The sequence below is a fragment of the Melospiza melodia genome, chromosome 4 (genome assembly GCF_035770615.1).
Source record: "Melospiza melodia melodia isolate bMelMel2 chromosome 4, bMelMel2.pri, whole genome shotgun sequence".
NCBI lineage: Eukaryota > Metazoa > Chordata > Aves > Passeriformes > Passerellidae > Melospiza > Melospiza melodia.
Genome location: NC_086197.1, coordinates 58,448,965 through 58,463,734, shown reverse-complemented (window position 1 = coordinate 58,463,734; position 14,770 = coordinate 58,448,965). Strand labels below are relative to the sequence as shown.

The following is a 14,770-nucleotide window of genomic DNA, read 5'->3' as shown; positions in this document are numbered from 1 at the left end:
CTGTTTGAGATGATAAAAGAAACTTATATACATGTTTTCAAACTGTTTGCAAGTTATAAGGTTTTACTGTTCCTTGTTTTAGGTGTTTAAAGCAGAAAGTGGAGAGAGACTCCTGGAGATAAATGCCCATGATGATGAAATACTCTGTTGCGCTTTTTCTGCAGATGGTGAATTTGTAGCAACTTGTTCAAGTGATAAAAAAGTCAAGGTGAGGGAATGAAGAAAAAATTATTTTTTTTTCAAACTCAAAATTTGAATTTTTGTTTAATTAACTCAGCACAGATTATTAAAACTAAATGTGTTTTAAACTATCTTAAATATTATGTGGATAATTTAATACTTGACACACAGAAAAGCCCCACTTGTTACATAAAATAAAAGATGCTTATTGTTAACATCATGCATGCAGAATTAACCACTTATTTTATTTGTATCATCTCATGTTTCTTTTTAACTAGAACATAATTTGTGAGTCTAATCCTACTCATAACATGAGATGAATCTATTAATAACTCTTTTTTTAATGCTTTTTTCTGTTACCTGTGAAATAGTTGGGATTTTTAATTCCTCATTATACTAGCAAAATCTTGTTGGAATTTCAGAATTTATCAGATTTTAATCTGAATTATGACCTTTCCTTTCATAATGTCTTGCTTCTTTATGTAAATATATAATCTTCCCTCTTCAAAATATTTGTGAGGTATTACTAGAAATGTTTTAGGCATAATTTCCAGATTTTGAAAACAATTAGTTAAATATATTAAAAAGTGTGTTTCATCTTTTAATTCTGCCTAGGTCTGGAATTCAAGAACAGGCCAGTGTAGGTGTGTGTATGAAGAGCACTCGGAGCAGGTCAATTGCTGCCAGTTCAATAACAAAAGTGGTCAGTACCTTCTGGCCACCTGCTCAAATGACACTTTCATCAAAGTAAGTGGAAAAGAGTGAGATTATTCTCGTGCTGTTTGTCATAAGAGAGTAGTTGTTGATGTTGAAATTTATCTAAACGTGGCAAAGTAATGTTTTTTTTAAATGAGCCTGGGAAAAGAGACATGGCAACAGATCAAGAGTGTTGACTACAGCTCTGTTATCAGATTTCAGCAAGGCAGAATAGAAGTGTTTATACTCAGCAAAGGAGAATGGGCAAGTCCTCTGTTAGGGCATGAAGGTGAGGACTTTGGTGATATTCAGACTGTTCAAGACTAACTTAAGACATTTTGTTTTTGTTGAAGTGTGTAAGCTACATAATTCTAATTTAGAAAGCTGAAAAGGAATGAGGCATGACACAGCTTTTTTTCTCAATCTGAGGAAACTCAGTAATTTTGTGCTGGTCAGGGGCCTTTTCTGCACTGTACAGAAATTTTAAACTAGATTTTTGTAATTCTGATGTTAATAGTTTTCATGCATCTTACCTGATAGAGGTAAATTGTAGGGTAGGCCAGGCCATAACATCCAGTCCATGAGCATGTGAAACTAAGAAAAAATAAAAGTGGTGTTTTGTTGCCAGTGTATGATTTTGAGAAGAACGTGAATGATCTGTCTTTAAATAATTCATTATTATGATGATATTTATATGCTTATTTCTCTTGCAGATTTGGGATTTGAATGGAAAATACTGTAGAAATACGATGATAGGGCATGAAAATTCTGTCAATCACTGCAGATTTTCACCAAATGATGAGTATGTTGCTAGCTGCTCAACAGATGGAACAGTAAAGGTATACACTATATTTTTAAATCAGCCCTTTGTTTTGATGATGAATGGGCAGGTTTTGCATCAAATGCAAAATATGTGTAAGAAAATTGTGTGTCTGCAAAATCAGCTTTAATGCATTCAGTCCTGAAACAGTTGATTATTGGTCCCATTTGTAATGCAGGATTTTGAAATGGCTTTTCCAGTACCAGGAAAAAAAGTTGACTGCTTGTAGTTACAAATAAATTCTAACTAGCCTAATTTTGAATGTTTTTGCCCTCTAATGCACTTTGTTAAGAAAACTTGAGTGGGGAGTAAAAATTCTTTACCCAGAAACAGTAAGTTTTTAGGTGAATTGAAAGTTTTGTCGTCTCTGAAAATGAATAATCAGGAGACATAAAAATTAAAAGCAATTTCCATGTGCCGTTTTCTTGTATGTTCTAGAAGAAAACAGAGAGGTTTGTGTTTTTCTGGGAGTGTAAGTATCAGGAAAGATACTTACTGTAAAGCTGTTGTGCATAAGGAAAAATATGGTGAAGGGGATAGAAATATTCCCTAGATTTTTGGAAGTCTCTCAATGAAATTAAGGTGCAAATCTAGGTGTGTACCAGAATTCTCATGGTGAGTGGCTTGTTTACAGAGTTGCAGGGCAGGTGTTTATTTTGGTTTTATTCTTTAAGTGGAAGTTCAGGCAGCATTCTAGCTGGAATGATAGGAGGGAAAAACCCAAGGAGAAAGTTCTGCTGCAGCATAATCCTCTTTGTGATTTGTTTTTATTTCTTAATTTGTTTTTCTCCTTTTTTAATATATAAATAATTTGGACTTGTGAATATTCTAATGCTGTTTGTTGACTAGGGAAAGTAGAAAAGGGCTTTTGTATTTTATTATCTGCCCTTTTTTATTAAGAAGTAGTTGGGAGCTCTCTCCTGTTGTATTCTGTACCTACGTCAGCCAATAGATTGTGTCTGTTTTCTGTTTATTCCAGCTTTGGGAAGCACGCTCAGGAAATGAACTGAAAAGTATTGAGATAAAAGATTTCTTTAAAAATGCAGATGAACAACCAGATGATGTGGAGGTTTTAGTCAAATGTTGCTCATGGTCCAGAAATGGTAACATGATCTTGGTGGTAGCCAAAAATAAGCTTTTGGTAAGTACCTCACTTTAGTATTCTTTTGGAAGTAGTGTATTACAATATAGGTAGAAATTATGATTACAGATGAAAATCCAGGCCATTAAAATCTTTTAGGTAGAAGTGCCTGATTTCAAGTGTGAGTAAACAAAAATATGTGGTCAACAAACCTGTGACTAAGAGGAATACCTTTTGAATTCAAGAATGTAGAGTGTTGAGCATATAAACTATTTGTCAGTAGTGAAGTTATTCAAACAGGTTTTCTATTATAATTATGTATTCACAGCTTTTTGACATCAACACCTGTGGTTTGTTAACTCAAGTCATTGTCAGCCATCACAGCACAATCCAATACTGTGACTTCTGTCCTGGGGATGAGTTGGTTGCTGTTGCTTTGTCTCACTGCTCTGTTGAGGTAAGTGTCTGCAATATACCACTGAAGGCTGCTTGCAATTTAAAATATTACATTTGTCCTGATAGTTTCTTGTATGCAGAGATAAAACACATGCTGTTTTTAGCAGGCTTTTGGTGTACTCTATTCTTTTTAATTTTCATTTGCTTCTTAAATTTAAAATGCCAGCTGGGAAATAATGTTTTAAAGTTACATGTTCATTTTGGACAGTGGAACCCACATTTATCTAAAACTAGACTAGTCCACTAAGTGTATCTAAAACTACTCTTGTACTCTCAGGGGTATTACTCAACTCAAACCAAACCCTCTCTTCTGTGTGCTGGTATGTAAGAAGGAAGGAAACATCTAGAATAACTTTGAGGCTAGCATGGCTACAGTAGGTCTGTACAAATATCAAGTTTGGGGTTGAGGTTAGTTTGGGATTGTTTTGTTGTTGTTCTTGTGGGTTCTTTTGGTTCTTCAGTCTGTACAGTGAAGTAGAACTTGTATTTTCTTTATAATGTGATTTTTTTTTCCTGTATCTCTTAAAATCATAGCAGTCAAAGAGGCTGCTGATTCCATTTCCCTGACCATTGAAATCTCATAAGCAGGCACAGTTCTTGTTACATTTGGTTTCAGAAAAAGAACCAAGAAAATACTAGGAGACATAGTAATTAAGTGTCTTAGTAGTAAGTAAGCATTAGTGTACTTACACTATTTTCACTGTAAATGCAATTTCAATACTTTTGAGGGTTTTTTTCATATTTTTATTGTAGTTATGGAATATTAAGACTTTATCAAAAGTGGCATATTGCAGAGGACACATGAGCTGGGTTCACTGTGTGACATTTTCACCAGATGGATCTTTATTTCTGACTTCATCTGATGACCAGACAATACGTGTAAGATAACTTTTCTTTTTTGAAATATCTGAATTTAGATAGGTATTAAGTCACCCATTTAAGGAATTTTTTATTGTATAATCAGATATAAAATACATAAAAATATACTTGTGTATTTTTTATGTAAGGTTATAGTTAAAATAAATTCAAATATTTGTTATAAAGTAATTTACATATACTGTAAAATGTGCTGGCTTTTTTATTTATTTACTTTTTATCTAAATTCCTCTTTATCTGTATGATTTTTTAAAGTTTGGTTGCACTTCAAGAATAATTATAACCTTCTATTTTGTTTTGCACTTTATCTAAATTGGGAATTTTGAAGGTTTTTCAGGATTCTAGCAGACTTGATATGTTTCGTTGTTATGTATATTTGCCTGTTAGTATTTAGGATAGATTACTGTAATTGTAATGTCTCATTAAAACCTGTGAAAATATAACTATATCTTACCAAGGTAACCTTTCCCTTTCTCCCAAGTTAACACATACATTCTTTCAATTTTGAAAGCAATTGAAATATAGAAATCAGTATTTTTATATTTCATATTTATATTGTATTTTTCTATTTAAATCTGTATTTTATATTTTTATTTCATATTTTTTGTAATTGGATTTTAATACTGCTCTTAGAAAATTTTGGATATTACAGCTGTGACTCTAAACACGGGGAAGTCTTGTAGTCAGCCTGGAAAAGAAAGTTCTATTTCATCTGTTGGAATCACTGTAGTAACTGCACAACTTTCCCCAGTATCAAGAAGAGCAGAAGTATAATTTTTATTGTTTTAAAAAGTCAGTGTTGCTTAAACTTTATAAGCCTTCAGTTTCAGGTGCTGTTACTCAGCAAGTTTTTTGTCTTGTTCTTCAATAAAGCTAATGAAACACTCTGTTCTTCCACAGATCTGGGAAACAAAGAAGGTGTGCAAATCTTCTGATGCTGTGCTGAAGAGTGAGCTAGATGTTGTGTTTCACAATGGTGAAGTGATGATTTTAGCCATCTACAATCAGAAGAATTTACAAGTAAGGTGTATTTACCAATCTTTTAGTACATTTGACTGTTACCAGCAAATCTCAGTAGAAAACTGAGGAAGCACTGAAAGAACCTCTTGTTCTTGGCTTTCAAGTGTTGAGTCTGTAGCAGATGACTCGGTGTGTGATAACATTTTTGTATCTAGTAACTGTGCCTAGTTTAGTAAGTGGAAAAATGGGGTTTGAGGGGAAATCTCTATGCTGATGTTGAAACTGAGTCTGGATGCAGAACTCTTATCCCTTCATGGTAGAGGTCTGTGGGTTCCCCAGGTGGCTTAGATGTGTACAGCACCTATAGACTGGGTGGTGTCACAACAACAAATGATGTGATGCTCCAAAGCTCTGTGTAACTGCTGAGGAATCATCTCAAACTGGGCCAGGGAGAGGTGTGAGCTTGGATTTGCACTAAAGGAAATAGTGGCTACTCTCTCACTACTGTGGGCCCTGTCACACCAAGTGCTAAGTGCACCAACATCCAAACTGGTTTGTGAAAGTAACTTGTAATTTAAAGTTCATACTGTTCCCTTTGGCATTGTCAGCTCTATGTTGTAATTTATTTAAGTTTTAAAGTATTGTAATACCTTAATTACCTTGCTATTTTACAGCTTATCAATGGAAATACAGACAAAGTTATTATGCAGACAGCAGCTCAAGAATCCCCCATTTCCTGCTGCTGCTTAAGTGAAGATCTTAAATTTGCAGCTTTTGGGCAAGAGAGTGGAACAATAAAGGTATTAAATCCTAAATCTGGTTTGAAAAACAGTAGGAAAACACTCCTCTTTGTTTTTTCTTTTAAAATAAATGTTATTTGGATGATGTTATACAATAATATTATTCAATATAGTAATTCAATTTACATTTGTGAATTATGTCTAAATCTAAAATAACTTAAAGGCAATGCTAATAATCTAGCTCTGAATTTGATTTTACCCAGGCTGCACTAGTAGGAATTTTGGGTTGTTCCAATCCAGTCACTTAAAATCATGTATTTACAATCTCGTGTAATTTAAGAAAACAGGAACATGCAAATTCTTTCCTCAAGTGTGTCAAATAAATGCAATTATTGTATTCTTCATTGCAAAGGTACTACAGTTGTTAGATGGGAAGGTTCTGAAGTCCTGGGAGGCCTACAGGACATCTGTGCAGCACTGTCGATTTACACCCGACTGTCAGACTCTCATCTCAAGTGCTCATGATTCAGTTATACAGGTTTGGGCAATATTTAAAAAGATAATGCTGTAACTTACTTAAAATAAAGGGCTTTTATACTATAGATAATGTAAACTCAGTAAATGACTACTGTATTCTGCATTGCTCCATCCAGGGGCAAGGGACTGTAGAAAGCATAGCTTTTATTTATGCCTTATGTGACAATGAATTTTACAGATTTTCTGTTTTTACTGCTGTGGATGCTAGAAAGGCTTTGAGAAGAGTAAAAGAAACATTAGCTGTCAAACAAGGTGGTTCAGCAGCTCTGAAATGAGGGTTTGGGATGCTGTAGGTCTGTCAGTGTGCTTGCTTCCACTGTCTTGGGGAATGATGTAAGAAGTCTCTTAGCGGGCTGGTGTGCCCACCCTGTCCAGTGCAGAAAACCAGCTAGAAGTAGAGTGGCTGCACTAATGTGGGCTTGAATTAGGAACCTCTGCCTCTCAGCAAGGTGGGTTTGCTCCAGGGATGCATTGTGGTGTGTCTGTGTCAGCATTATCCACCTCAGGGCTGCAGTTGTGCAGTAAAGATCCGTGTCTCACTTGGAGCTTGCTGAGCCCTGGTTTGTCCTGCGGAGCACTTCAGAGTGCTGGCAGGATCCCTAGGCACGTGGTCCAGCTGCTCAGGAGCCTTCAGGAGCCCTCACAGCTGAACCTGGAGTTTGAACAAAACCTCCAAAACACTCCTGGGTGCTGATCCTCAGCCTGGGATCCTTCTCCTGGCGCTGCAGTGGGAAGTGTTCCTGCTGGCCCTCAGCTCCCTCTGGTGGGCTGAACCCCAGGACTGTCCCTGCACACACAGCTTTCTGTTCACCCTGCTGCAGGAAAACTATGTAAAACACCCCGTTCCTTTGAAGACTGTTAAATCAGTGCTGTTTAAAATAAATTGATGCTTAATTGCTTCTGTAGAAAAAATTTCACGTAAATCATTTTACAGTGAGTAGTTGAAATGAAAATAGAAGTGTCATGTTGTAATAGAAGGCAAAGCAAAATGGCAGTTCATTAAAAATGTCCTTTAAAAATATAAAAGAAATGTAATTTAAGTCAGCAAAACATGAGGTCTTCCAGGTGAAATAAGTCTGTATGTTGTAACAATCAAAGGTTTAAAAGCCCAAACTACTAAAAGTTATTGGTTTGCTGCTTGTTTTTGTTTTTTTTTTTTAATTACCAGTGAATTTTAAGTATGAAATTTACTTTGCAAATAAGATTACATGTATATTATAAGGAACTCTGTCATAGGTTGACCATTAAATGCTATGGCACCCTCAATCTTCAGCATCTCCATTATGGATCACTTCAATATCTAACATTTTAATTAATCACTACCACCATCATAAGAACTTGTTATTAGTCCTGTTACTTAAAAATCATGCTTCTTATGTTTGCTGTTTCACTTTTTAAAAAGAATGTATTTGATTTTTATGATTAGGTATGGAATTGGCAATTGAGTGAATGTGTGTTTCTAAGAGGGCACAAGGAAGCAATCAAGGATTTTAGACTTCTGGAAAATTCAAAACTTCTCTCTTGGTCATTCGATGGAACTGTTAAGGTGAGTAAAAGGCTGTGAACTGAAGAAATCACATCAAACACATTTGACTCTCTCTTGTAACATTTGGTATTTCCTGTATTTTGTATGAGCACACATTTTACAAATCAATTATAAAGTGTGAGCTTTTAAGACAAAATTGTGGATTTCTATTTCCAGTAAGATCTGCACTGTTGTATTTTAACTATATCCGTGAGTATAACAAAATGTTGGCCACATTAGAACTGTCTAGTTGAGTTTTATCCTTTATATGTTGTTGTGTAAGATGTGTTTTTACTTTATTACTCTGTTTAAAAAGTTACCCTTTTTTTTCTGTATGTGTGATAGGTTTGGAATATCACTACTGGAAATGCAGAAAAAGATTTTGCTTGTCATGGAGGCGCTGTTCTTTCCTGTGCTGTTTCACCTGATGGTAGTAAATTTTCATCTGCTTCTGCTGACAAAACTGCAAAGGTTGGTTACCTTCTGTATAGAGATAAAAATGGTGCCTTATTTGTCCTGAAATGTAGTCTGTATTTTTCATTTTGAGGTAACTAGTGATTATTCAAGTTATCCTGTTGTATTTTTAGTTCTAAATTTCTTGTATCTGTCACCATGTTACTAAAGCTGTTGCAGTCATTTGCAATTGATCTTGGATATAACTTTAACCTAGTGGCTTCTGTACAAATAAAATGTGTGTTTATTGCACAGCTTTGTGCAGGACACTTTGTTTATTTCTCTGTATCGATTTGTTGATAGCCTGAACTTCTTCATTTGTAAATTTAAGAAAAATTTCTGAAACTTCCAGTGAAGTTTCTGTTCATAGGTTCAGAAGGCAAGTGCACAAAGTAGCGAGTTGGGGCTGCCCCATTATGTTCCTAAAACATTCCATTATATTTCTAAAATATAATTTTCAAGTGATTGATGAATCCTATTTCTGTGAACAGCTTTAAACTTCCTTTTAAATATATAGGTTTCATTAAAAGGTACATTCCAAGGAAAGATAGATACATACAGTCAGTTCAGTAATTCCTAGCAAATTCTTGTGTGATTCCGGTAATAAAAAAGAAAACCAGACTCTACAGTATAACACATTTACATAAATTCACCTACAATTATGCATATGTATAAAAAGTCTTATGTACAGTTTAATGCTAATGCCTTTTAGAAGGAAATCATAACTGGTTTTGAACTTGTCTTTCACTTCTCTGTAATGTTTTTCATTTAGATATGGAGCTTTGAAAGTTCATCTGTTCTTCATGAACTGAAGGACCATGAAGCCTGTGTGCGGTGCTGCACTTTCTCTCCTAATAACAAACTGCTGGCCACTGGAGATGACAAAGGAGAAATAAGGGTACTGCTCTAACCTTGGTGTTGTTTTATAGTTCCATTGATTGTCAGTTCACAGACAGAAGAGTTCTTATGGTTTGTGTTCTGCAGGTCTGATTCCATAGCATTGTGGTGGAAAGAGCAGAGTTGGCCACATAAGGCAGTAGTTTGTAACCATATTGTTAGATTTATGTCCCATGAATGCTAAGGAACTGATTCACAGGATTTAATAATAATTCTACTGTGAATTACATGTGTGATTAAATAACAAGATTTTTTAAAAATTATCTTGTCACTTCATGTAGAATATATATTTGCAAGGTGGTTTTTTTTTCCTCGAATACAGAAAATGGATTTCAGATTTCCTTATTTGAGGCATTTCTTTCCCTGTTAAGTTTCCTTCTATAAATACTCTTTCCTCTCTTTCAGATTTGGGATGTTTTAACAGGTGCATTACTTCATTTCTGCTCCCCCATTACTGTAGATGAAGGAGAGCCAACACATGGGGGCTGGGTAACAGACCTCTCCTTTTCTCCTGACAGTAAAATGCTTGTGTCATCTGGAGGCTATCTTAAGGTATGCATCTACTGGGCATATGGTTTTTTGGGAAGGGGAAAAGGTGGCCTTTGTTTCAGTCTGGGAATGGTTCTTTGTAATTCTAAGTTGTTAATGAGGTTTTGTGTTGGTTTTTTCCCCTTGTGATAGCAAACACCTGTTATTAGAAAGGTGTTATCTGTGTGTGTGTGAAATGACAGGTGGTAAAGTTCTAACCTCTGAGGGATGGAGTTTTAGCTGATTGTTGGTCAGTCTCTTGGTGTTAGACATGCTGTCAGACTAATTCTTTGAATTAGTTGATACAGTAACCATGTAACAAAGAGCTGAAATTTTTAAGTTAGTTTTCATAGCACCTTCTGATGTTCATTTTATATTAAAGAACAAGACATACTTTCTGTTTCTAGCTTCCTCCTCATTTTATCTTGTGGTTGCACAGTATGGTGTTGGTAATGCTTCTTGGAGGGTAGAATTATTTAGAATCCTAGGGATTTCTGGAATTCTTCTAGTCCAGCCCCTTGCTGGAAGTGGTTTGCAGAGTTAGGTAAAATTGTTTAGGGCCTTGCCCTGTAAAATATTGTCCGCAGTCCAACAGGGTTGCCTCTGGGCCCTGTAAAGAGGGTTATCTTTAATCTTATCTCTGTTATCTCTAACCCTTTTATTAGCTGAAGACATCAGTTAGCCTCCTAAACAAATGCAGTGCTCTGTCTTCCATGGCATCTGTTCTAGGTGTCCAGCCACCTCAATCACCACGTGCTGGTCTTGCTGCAGTGTGTCAGTGTCTTTCTTGTACTTGGGCAGGGCCCCACACACAGTGACTGAACTAACAGCCCACCCAATTTGTTACCTAACCTGCGTTCCACTCAGCCAGTCCTTATCCCTCCAGTTTGGCTGCAGGGGTGCTATGGCAGGCCATGCTGTTGGCATGGCTAAAGTCAAGGTTGCTCACAAAAGCTCTTGCCATGCTCTTTGGAGAGACACCATTTTTGTCAGCAGAAGTCAATTGGGTGCTTCAGCATGATTTACCTGTGGTGTATCTCTGCTAGTTGTTCAAGATCACATCCTTTTTTTTCATGAGACTTGAAATGACTTCCAGGAAACTTGTTCTATAATAATCCTGGACTTTGCAGTGAAGATGACTGACCTATAGTTCCCAGTACCTTCTTTGCTCCTTGTGAAAGTGGGTATGGCATTTGTCTTTTTCCATTTGTCTTTGGTCCCATTGAACATGGGACCATGTTCAATCACAATGCCTTCTGAAAGTATTGTATTTTTGCTTCTACAGATAGATGTGTATGAGGTGCCTGAAAACACACACACACAGAGCCATTTTGTAGGGAGATACTAGTCAGGGAAAGTCCAGAACATTTCAGGAGTCTGCTCCCCTAAAGCTGGACTGAGTTGGACTCTAGAGTTACGTGATCAACACCTTTGAATGAGTGAGTCATCTTAGTCACAGATGAGGTGTATCCACCTGGATACTATTGAACTTGCTGTGTGAGTGGCACCCACTGCCACAGCACCTGCTCATTTACTCAGACCAAAAGTTCAAAAGCTCATTAAGATCCATTTTTGGTTTGGTTAATTTTTTTTTTTTCTTTTTTTGAGGGGGTCTCCATCAATTAACAGACAGTTATAGAACAGTGGTTTTAACCAGAGCATTGTAGCTGTGTAGTTGCAAATCTGTATTATGCACATAACTATAATGTTACATATTTCATGAGATGAGTAAGCTAAAAAGTAGTAATACCATCTGCTGTTCAATGTGATCAAAGCTGAAGGTAATATGTTGTGATATTTTGCTGCTGCACTCAAATCCTGCCTGAATAGAAGGTAGAGTTCTTCCTGGCACAATGGAATAACTGCTTTGTGCTGGATTGTGTTAGGTCCAGTTTTGCATTGGTCTACAGTTTCTCTGAGAAATGGGAAATTTCAGACTATGGTAAACTGATGTTTGCAGGTTTCTTGGTTTCTTTGTTTTTAGTGCTGTGTATTCTAAAAATATTTATTGTAATCTCACTGAAAAAGAAGTCAGTCCTACTAAAAAACCTGCAAATTATTTCAAACGTACATGATCAATCCTCTTGTGCGTCTAGCTAAGTTTTTAATTCAGCTATAGTTTAAGTTATCTGGTAACCTGTTTTATGTATTCATTTGGTTATATGAAAATACATAATTTTTAAAAGTTTGGACATATTGCAGTTTATGTCTATTGATTGCATTTTGTGAGGGGGTAAGGGGCAGTACCTGAATTTATTATGTATGTTTTCTTGAAATTTAACAGCTTCAGTCTTTTTTAAGTTTCTTTTCATCTGAAAGCCTTATATTTAGTGATTAGTCCTAAATTTATTCTACTTAAAATTGTTTTTAATGTTAATTAATTTGATGGTTTTATTTTTAATTCTACCTCTTTGGTAAAAGCAGTCAACTGGGTTAGCCATGCTAAGCCTGTTAATAGATTGTATTCTGAACTTTTCACCTAACTGAAAGTGTGTTTTTATTTTTTTTATAGTGGTGGAATGTAGCTACTGGAGAATCCTTACAAACCTTCTACACAAATGGAACAAACCTCAAGTCAATACATGTGTCCCCTAATTTCAAAGTATATGTGACTGTTGATAATCTTGGCATTCTTTATGTACTACAGAAGTTCTGATTAGTGGTCTGAACACTGCAAAGATAAATAATTTTTTAAGCTGGAGAGAAAATTTTGCTTTGCCTGACAGTCATTAAGCTGTGAATTATATTTAATTGTTGTATTCATGTATATTTATGTGCTTTTATGCATGTTTTTTCAAATGAACTTGCATTTAATCTTGTTTTTAATAAGAATTATTATGATCCTTAAATCTTGATTTGCATCTTAAGTATGTTGCTTCCAGTTGTGTAAGGAAACTATATTAAGATTTATTCAAATTAGTTGAAATTAATATTAATAGCAGTGAAGAAAGAATAAGCGTATAATACTTTGAAATTATATTTTATGCTGAAGTTGATGGCTAAATGCTCTCCAGCCATGAACACAATTGTGCAAGATGCAAAAAACCCATTTTTTTGGTGCAATGCAAGGATTTTCATTTAGTACAGAATGGGAAGAAGCAGGGGCATTGTTCATTTGCAAAGTGGAACCAGCCATGTTGGTGCTTGATGTTCAAACCAAATTGAGATGATGTTCAGTTTACAGCAGCTGTGCCTCCCACTTGCAGTGAGAGCCTTCATGCTTCCAACCTGTGGAGATAAAGCCCATTGTAACATGGATGAGCTGTTCCTATTAAAGGGAACATCCCGAGTCTTTTTTTCTCATGGCAAAATCTGAAATTCAATATTGTAATTGAAGTGGAAGAGACTGTGCCACATTTCCAGTCAAAGGATGAGTAAAGCTAACCAGGTAAAATGAGAATGGGAATGGCTTAAAAGTTATGTATTGAAAATTATAAGAAGGTGTGAATTTTAGATTTTTTTTTTCCTTTTGGTAATAATATTCAGTTTATACTATGGAGACACTTTACTGTTGTCAGCTTTGTTTACATGGGATTCTATGCCCAGTTGATCTCTTGCCTGGTAATATGTGATTTTATGTTTTTTTAAATGTTCTTTTGTAATTTTTACAGTTTATTTATAGATTCAATATAAGGTAGAAATATCAGTGTTTTGTACTAATTGTACTTGACAAATACTTTCTGAATAATTGGGTAGCAATGTTTTATTTGGTACCTAGTAAGCCTTTTTCTATTCAATTGCCTCTCAACTGCTGTGAGCAACTGCACAAGCATTAATATGATTTTCATATTTTTGTAGCTGGCAGTAGAACACTGTCTAACAACTTGATTGTAAAAAGTACAGTAGCAAGTATCTCAACTGGTACAGAATAATGAAATTTTTACTTTTAGTATTTTTTTGTGTGCATTTCATAAAATTTAATAGGCATTCTTAGTATTTCCCTGGTTTTGACAATCACCAGTTTTTCCTCTTTTCCAACTTGAAATTCTACTCTTTCTAAGGTGCTGTTCAATACGGGTCAGTATAATCCAAGTACTGCTGGCAGAAATGTAAAGAGAAGAAATTCAATAGAAAAGACCATGATGTTTTGTATTTCAAGTATGTACAGTACTTAATAAAGATGATCCAGGCAATATTGGCCAAAGTTGTAAATGAATTTGAATTCCTGAGTCAGCTTTTTCATACCTGGGAGGGAGGGGGATTGCTGCATCTTCTTTTTTTTTTTTTTTTTCAGTCTAACAGTAGTGCTGCTTTACAAACTGCATCAAAAGTGCTTTGAGAGGTGAGCAAGAGTATTAAATATGGATGTAGAAGAAAAAGGAAATGGAGGGAAAACAAAGTCTTGGAATATGTCTGCAATGTTCAGGACAGTATTGCTTCTGGTGTCCAGTTTGTAGAGAGCCCATCAGTACTCCCTGAGCAGCTGAGGATCCAAGGAGCAGGAAGCTTCTCTTAGCCAATGTCCCTCTATCCCAGAGACTGTGCTCTCCTTACTGCTTAGGACCCTGTCAGGCTGAACTTGGAGACCCAACCAGCGTAAAAGGTACAGGGAAAATATCTCCCATGAGGAACCAGGGCAGAAAGTTCTCTTCTCTGAGAACACTAATGAAATTCTCATGATAAGAAAAAAAACCTGATCATCACAGTTTAATGCAGAAAGCAAATGGTGCATGAGCAGACTTCAGAGACAATTGCAATTTTAAAGTGACTAGGAAGCAAAAAGGAAAGAAACTTGAAGAAATGTGAGATAAATATGACATTCTTGGATGTTCTGGAAGAATGACAGCACAGAATTGCTTGTGCTGGAATTGAGGAAGCTGTTCTTCACAGAAGGTGATGTTGGGAGGGTTATATTCACATATGTAGAAGTCTGGAGCTGGCTGTAAGTATTTGAAACTGAGGTGGAAGAGGAATAGTGATGAAAATGTCTGAAGAGCCAAAGAATAGATCTGATTTACAGGAAAAGTATGTAAAAATTCAAGTGAAATATCATTGAAATAGGAGCCAGCAAAGCAACTATT

At 35.6% G+C, this 14,770-nt stretch overlaps 1 protein-coding gene across 2 annotated transcripts in view; it reads left to right on the top strand.

Annotated features, from left to right (window-relative positions):
• APAF1 (apoptotic peptidase activating factor 1) overlaps positions 1-13,911 on the top strand; it is a 30,755-nt gene extending 16,844 nt beyond the window's left edge. The window contains exons 14-27 of one of the 2 annotated variants that reach the window (XM_063154831.1): positions 83-208; positions 796-927; positions 1,590-1,715; positions 2,676-2,837; positions 3,106-3,234; positions 3,987-4,112; positions 5,010-5,129; positions 5,744-5,869; positions 6,222-6,347; positions 7,773-7,892; positions 8,217-8,342; positions 9,097-9,222; positions 9,627-9,773; positions 12,262-13,911. In XM_063154831.1, the coding sequence (XP_063010901.1) occupies positions 83-208; positions 796-927; positions 1,590-1,715; positions 2,676-2,837; positions 3,106-3,234; positions 3,987-4,112; positions 5,010-5,129; positions 5,744-5,869; positions 6,222-6,347; positions 7,773-7,892; positions 8,217-8,342; positions 9,097-9,222; positions 9,627-9,773; positions 12,262-12,405 (1,836 nt within the window). In that variant the 3' untranslated portion in view covers positions 12,406-13,911. Of the gene's footprint in view, positions 1-82; positions 211-795; positions 928-1,589; positions 1,716-2,675; positions 2,838-3,105; positions 3,235-3,986; positions 4,113-5,009; positions 5,130-5,743; positions 5,870-6,221; positions 6,348-7,772; positions 7,893-8,216; positions 8,343-9,096; positions 9,223-9,626; positions 9,774-12,261 lie in introns of those variants that run through there. The other variant, XM_063154832.1, reaches the window with a different exon arrangement.
• Positions 13,912-14,770: the final 859 nt, after the last annotated feature.